The sequence below is a fragment of the Mercenaria mercenaria genome, chromosome 11 (genome assembly GCF_021730395.1).
Source record: "Mercenaria mercenaria strain notata chromosome 11, MADL_Memer_1, whole genome shotgun sequence".
Taxonomy (NCBI): Eukaryota; Metazoa; Mollusca; class Bivalvia; order Venerida; family Veneridae; genus Mercenaria; species Mercenaria mercenaria.
In genome coordinates, this window is record NC_069371.1 from 26321582 (window position 1) to 26328636 (window position 7055).

The window sequence follows — 7055 nt, forward strand, 5'->3', positions numbered from 1 at the left end:
ATATTGTATATTAACACATAGCATAAAATGATTTATGTAATTAACGTTGTTTCTCTAATCAAGTAGAAATTTTTATTTATATGTAGTATTTTGTTCTTCCTTCCTGAAACTGCATTTCGTTTTTATTTGTCGTATAATTCCGGCCCACGATGCCAGCTTGAAGTAATGCTTCTTCTGTGATAGGAAGTATTGCTTATTGTTAGAAACATAAATGTGGTTTCTAATATTTATTGTATCTGACGCTATTTATTTGACGTCTGTTTGGCGTCTTCAGCCACGTGATAATTTGCGGCGTTCATTGACGTCAACGTCATACTTGTTTATACTTCCGCCCAGACTTTGAAACGTTAACTGAACTGAACGTTAACTGTGGACATTAATTATTCTGATGAGACTTGATGAGTAAGAGACCAAATTCGGTAACTAAATACTGTTAATTTATTCAAAGCGTAATTATTGAACTCGAAGTTATGATATTGAATTTGTTAAATAACATAAAATGAATATATAGACTTTAAGTTTAATTTTCTGCATGACTGGATAGTGCAAGTTTTGTTGATGTGAAATATGTTTAAAAGTACATCTGTTGTTTATATGAGTATATGTATAATTGGTGAGCGTTGTATGAATGTTGTTTGTATGTTTTTATTTGCAGAGAATCGCTATATCTAGAGAAATAAAAGAGTAAAGGCGCATCTCTCGTTTAGTCACTGAGTTGATCCAAGTCCCAGAACAATTCTCGAATAGTCGAATAATCGAATGCTCGAATCCAGCGGTTGATGTAGATCCACTGAAGAAACAGTGACGATACCATTGGATACAAGATGACAGACTCTGAAAATAAAACCTTTCAAGGACTTAAGCGGTCAAGGTCAGCACAATGTGCGCAACTGACGAAACTGTATAAGGAGTTGGAGCAATACATGATTTCTCATGATAATGATGATCTTGTTGAAAACTTGTATGTGAAACTGTGCGATAAATTCAACGCTTTCAAGAACATACATTTAGAGTGCCTAGACTTATGTGACGAACCCGCCGATTGTGAAAATCTAGAACAATCCTATGAGTGTTATCATAATAATTTCACAGAGTTTCAGGAGAGATATGAACAATGGAAGTCATCGAACCAGTATAATGAAAATGACGAAATTTGTAGCAATGCGTCATCAACGTGTAAAACGAAACTTGCGAGTTCCAAAGCTAAACGTTTGATTGCTGAGCAAAAGTTAAATTCTCTTAGAAAAAAACACGAGCTTGAACTGGCGCGCAAAGAAATAGAAATTAAACAGCAAGAACTTGAATATCAGTGTGAATTAGAGCAAGCGCGTATTGAAGAATCGGTCTGGCACGAGGCATTGGAGGAAGAAACTGGTGAGCACGTGCAAGATTCGTCATATGTGAAGCAGACGACAGTAAATGATTTCACTTCCGGTCATGAACAGTCTGATAAGAACATAAGAAGTGCACACGACGACTGTGTAATTATAAATACACCTAACAACACTCATTTGGTAACGGAGCAACGTAAGAATGGATCAATGAATCAGAATGCACATCCATCTGAGAATGTAGTCACGAGCGTTTTGAGAAATACAGACACTAATGTTTTGAGAAATACAGACACTAGCATAGAATCAGCTTTTCAGTTGCTGGCAAATACGTTACAAGAAGGATTCAACTTACCAAAGCCGGAGCTCCTGAGATTCAGCGGTTCAACATTGGAATACTGCAAATTTGTGAATAACTTTGAAACAAACATTGACTGTAAAGTTCGTGACGACAGGTTACGACTTAGTTACTTGATACAATACTGCGACGGAGAGGCAAAGAGTGCAATAGAAGACTGTGTATTACTGAGTCCAAGTGAAGGTTATAAACGAGCAAGAGACATTTTGTACTCACGGTACGGTAGGCCACATAACATTGCTAGAACGTATGTAGATAAAATTGTTAATGGTCATTCCTTAAAGGCGTCTGACACTAATGGTCTTTCAGATTTAGCACTTTAGATGAGAAAATGTGAAATTACTTTGTCTCAGTTAGGATTTAAGTCAGACATAGATAACACAGACAACTTACGTCGCATTGTTAGACGTTTGCCTATGCACGTCCGCGGTAAATGGGTAGATATTGCACACTCAATAACTGAGTCTGGTAGGGAACCGGGCTTTTCAGATCTAGTGAAATTTGTAGAAGAAAAGGCTCGAATCGCCACTTCCCTATATGGCCTTGACCTTGCAAATGAAAAGAGTCATGGTAAGATTGTTGAAGATCGAACCTTTAAGTCAAAGCCAAGTCCTGCACCTCGTAGAAATAATGCTGTCAGTTTTGCTACGAATAGTGCAGTAAACAATTCTATGTATAAGCCGTCACGTAAGTGCTATTGTTGTTCAGGTAGTTGTAAAGATTTAGCTTCATGTACGAAATTTACAGCCATGAATTTAAATGACAGGGAACAGTTTGTAAAAAAGAACAGACTTTGTTTCAATTGTTTAAAGGGCAAACATTTTTCTAACGTTTGTAGAAAACCTACTGGGTGCAATGTAACAGAATGTAAATCTAGACACCACTTTCTTTTACATAGTTGGGTAGATAGTAAATCTGATCACACAAATCAACAATCCGTCGTAAATTGCGCAACTAAAAGCGGATCTTATGTGAAGAACTGTTTAGGTATAATACCTGTACTTGTTAGAGGTAAAAGTGGGACATACTGCAAGACTTATGCTTTGCTTGACGAGGGAGCTGACCAGACATTATGTGATGAACGCTTGTTGAAAATGCTGAACCTACCCTCCAAACCTGTGACGTTCAAGATGTCTACAGCAAGCTCTTCCGGTATTATTGTTGAAGGACAGGAAGTTGAGCTGCACGTGCAACCGGCGTCAGGTGGTAACGACGTTACGTTGAGAAAAGTTTGGTCAGTAAAATCTCTTCCAGTATCAACTAGATCTGCTGTGAGAAACGCTGACATCCGAGATCTGCCATATTTATCTAAGATAGAAATCCCTGAAATCGACTCTAGCTCTGTGATGCTTCTTATTGGAACAGATGCACCACAGGCACATATACCCTTAGAAGTGCGTTCAGGCCGCCATGATCAACCCTACGCCATTAAAACTCAACTAGGCTGGGCAGTGCGTGGACCTGTTACAGACACTACAACACAGAAATCAGCTAATGTAAATTTTCAGCAGTCAGCTGATGTATTGTTACAACAACAACTTGAGAAAATGTGGACTACGGACTTTGATGACAAAGTGAAAGTAGAAAGAAATTCAATGTCTCTAGAAGACAAGAAAGCTTTAAACACTATGAACTCTTCGTTGAGATATGAAAATGGACATTACAAACTGAAATTACCATTGCGTGACGAGAAAGCAGTAATGCCTAACAACTTGACTCTTGCGCATGCGCGACTCGAACATTTGAAGAGGAAGTTAGCACGAGATCAAGAGCTGCATAAAATGTACACAGCATCAGTAACTGACTATATCCAGAAAGGACATGCACAGGAAGTAACACACATTGAATCTGATAGTAACCGCGTGTGGTACTTACCCCATCATCCTGTGACGAATCCTAATAAGCCCGGAAAAGTGAGAGTTGTATTTGACTGTGCCGCCAAATACAAAGGAATTTCCCTAAATAGTCAACTTCTACAAGGACCCGACTTTATGAACAGCTTGGTTGGCGTTTTAATCAGATTTCGTCAAGAGCCCGTTGCTATAGCAGCCGACATCGAGGCTATGTTTCATCAGGTCCGTGTCGAAGATTTAGATTGTGATGCCCTACGGTTTCTATGGTGGCCTGAAGGGGACATGACTCAACAACCTAGATGCTATAAGATGCTGGTTCACCTATTTGGCGCGACCTCATCCCCAAGTTGCACAGCATATGCATTAATACGAACAGCGACGGATAACGCACATATGTATAAACCAGAGGTAATCAACACCGTTAAAAGGAACTTTTACGTTGACGACTGCTTAAAATCAGTTTCTTCTGATGAGAAAGCAATCGAGTTAGCCGCAGACTTACAGTCATTGTTAAGGAGAGGAGGATTTCGTCTGACGAAATGGCTCAGCAATAAGAGAGATGTCGTTGAATCTATCCCAGAGTCAGAACGAGCGCCATCTATAATGAATCTTAGCAAGAGCGACAGTTTGCCAGTAGATCGTGCCCTCGGTGTTCAGTGGAATGTAGAGAAAGATGAACTCAAATTTAAAGTGAAAGTAAGTGAAAAGCCAATAACAAGACGTGGCATCCTTTCCATCGTCAGTTCCATATTCGATCCCCTTGGACTTGTAGCACCAGTAACTCTACGTGCAAAAGCTATAGTACAAAACCTATGTAGACAGAAGCTTTCATGGGACGATCCTATCCCTGAAAAAGATACGTACGAGTGGAAACAATGGTTAGATACTCTTCCATATTTAGAATCTGTCTCTGTGAGAAGATGTTTTAAACCACAGGACTTTGGAACCTTAAAGAATGTCCAGCTACATGTATTCTGCGACAGTTCTCAACTTGGTTACGGCGCATGCGTGTACTTGAGATTAAAAGATGAAAAGAACCTGATTTCATGCTCTCTGGTTGCTGGAAAATCACGACTAGCGCCAATAAAACAGACATCTATTCCAAGACTTGAACTTTCAGGAGCAGTTGTCGCTTCCCGGCTTTATACGCTAGTAGCAGACGAACTAGAAATAGACATTGACAGTGTGACATTCTGGACAGATTCTATGATTATCCTTGGATATATTAAAAACGAAACCCGGAGATTCAAAACCTTTGTTGGAAATAGGGTAAGTGAAATTCATGATGTGACGTCACGAGACCAATGGAGACACGTAGATACGGCTTCCAATCCAGCAGACGTCGCTTCTAGAGGAATGCATGCCAGTGATTTTAAGACAATGAAATTTTGGATGCATGGACCTGAATTCCTTCAGAAAGATGAAAGCCATTGGCCAAGCCACCTAACTAAACCTGAATTAGACGACGACGACACTGAGCTGAAAAAAGAGGTTGTCGTCAACACAACTAGTGCAGTTGAAACCATTCAAAGTATAATAGATAGATACTCCAGTTGGACGAAGCTGAGAAGGGCCGTTGCTTGGTTACTAAGATATAAGGCATACTGCAGACGTAAACACTTAAACCACACCTTGGGACTGAGTGAAGGTGACTTAAGCACCAATGAACTCAACATGGCGGAACATACCATATTAGCGTTGGTTCAACGTACGTCGTTTACCGATGAGAGAATATGTCTACAAAATGGGAATTCTGTAAGAAAAGACAGTTGTTTAGCATCTTTGAACCCGATTATACACCATGATCTGATCAGAGTACAAGGACGCTTACAATGCGAATATCCAAGTAAATATCCAGTCGTACTACCTAGCAAACACCATGTAACAAAACTAATAATAAAACATATCCACGAACATAATGGTCACGTTGGAAAAGAGCATGTACTTTCTATGTCACGTGAGAAATATTGGATTCTACACGGACCTAGCGCAGTGAAGAGTATTTTGAGAGGTTGCATCCCATGCAGACGACAACATACACCGTTAATGACCCAACAGATGGCGCCCTTGCTTGACGAGCAGACGACACCGGATATGCCACCATTTTCCCATATTGTAATCGATTATTTCGGACCATTTATTGTGAAGACAGCTCATGCACGAGAAAAGCGTTATGGTTGTATTTTCACGTGCCTAACGTCGCGTGCGGTACATTTTGAAATTGCTCACAGTCTATCTACTGATTCCTTCATATCTGCCTTTCAACGCTTTCAAAGTCGACGTGGACGCCCACGGAAAGTCTTCAGTGATAATGGAACCAATCTTGTTGGAGGTGAAACTGAACTCCGAAAATCATTGCAGCTATGGAACCAGTCCAAACTCAGTGGATTTTTTGCTCAGAACGACATTGAATGGCATTTCAACCCTCCGAACGCAAGCCATATGGGAGGAGCATGGGAACGTTTAATTCGTTCTACTAGAGTTATATTGAAATCTCTCGTCCGAGAACAACTACTTAACGACGAGCAGCTGCTTACATTAATGGCTGAAACAGAGAAAATACTAAATGACAGACCTTTGACACCCGTTAGCAGTGATCCCAGAGACCCACCAGCATTAACGCCGAGTATGCTACTGCTAATGAAATCAAACCAGTGCTTACCTGTTGGTATCTTTAAGAAGCAAGATATATACGCAAAACGGTGGTGGAGACAAGTGCAGTATCTCGCAGATGTATTTTGGAAACGATGGTTGAGAGAATACTTACCACTACTTCAGAAACGTCAGAAATGGCAACGTAAAACTGTAAACCTGAAGAAAGATGATGTAGTTCTTGTTGCCGTTGACAACGTTCCCAGAGGACAGTGGCCACTAGCCCGAGAGGTTGACGTGAATCTTGGTAGAGATGGCCTAGTTAGAAGCTGTGTGATCAGAACTAAATCAGGTCAATTGATTAGGCCAGTTACTAAACTGTGTCTTCTTGAGGCTTCAATGTAAATTTGATCCTAACTTTTTTCGAAGCTAAATAATAATTATAACAAACAAGTAAGAGCCAAGTTTTGTTGTACAAATTGTTATAAATGCGCTACTTAGGAATTGTCTTTATGAAGCGTAGATAATTGTTTTTGGTTAGATTTCGCGCACCTTGCATAGATTAACTAATTACGTGAAATATGTCATCAACTTAAGAATTATTGATTATTGATAAAGCATGGAAGTGTAATTTTTTGAAAAGTTTATTTGTTATGAAATGTATGTAATTTCATAGTGGGGACTGTTAGAAACATAAATGTGGTTTCTAATATTTATTGTATCTGACGCTATTTATTTGACGTCTGTTTGGCGTCTTCAGCCACGTGATAATTTGCGGCGTTCATTGACGTCAACGTCATACTTGTTTATACTTCCGCCCAGACTTTGAAACGTTAACTGAACTGAACGTTAACTGTGGACATTAATTATTCTGATGAGACTTGATGAGTAAGAGACCAAATTCGGTAACTAAATACTGTT

The 7055-nt window shown here is 39.6% G+C and overlaps 1 protein-coding gene across 1 annotated transcript; it reads left to right on the forward strand.

Annotated features, from left to right (window-relative positions):
* Nucleotides 1-230: 230 nt before the first annotated feature.
* On the forward strand, nt 231-6539 carry LOC123565398 (uncharacterized). The gene is made up of 2 exons (XM_053517994.1): nt 231-419; nt 656-6539. Exon 2 carries the CDS (start codon nt 2013-2015, stop codon nt 6537-6539), a length of 4527 nt encoding a protein of 1508 aa, XP_053373969.1. The 5' UTR covers nt 231-419; nt 656-2012.
* Nucleotides 6540-7055: the final 516 nt, after the last annotated feature.

What these genes read in the sequence shown, in the direction of transcription:
- LOC123565398 (XM_053517994.1), top strand. Translation starts at nt 2,013, where the DNA reads ATGAGAAAATGTGAAATTACTTTGTCTCAGTTAGGATTTAAGTCAGAC.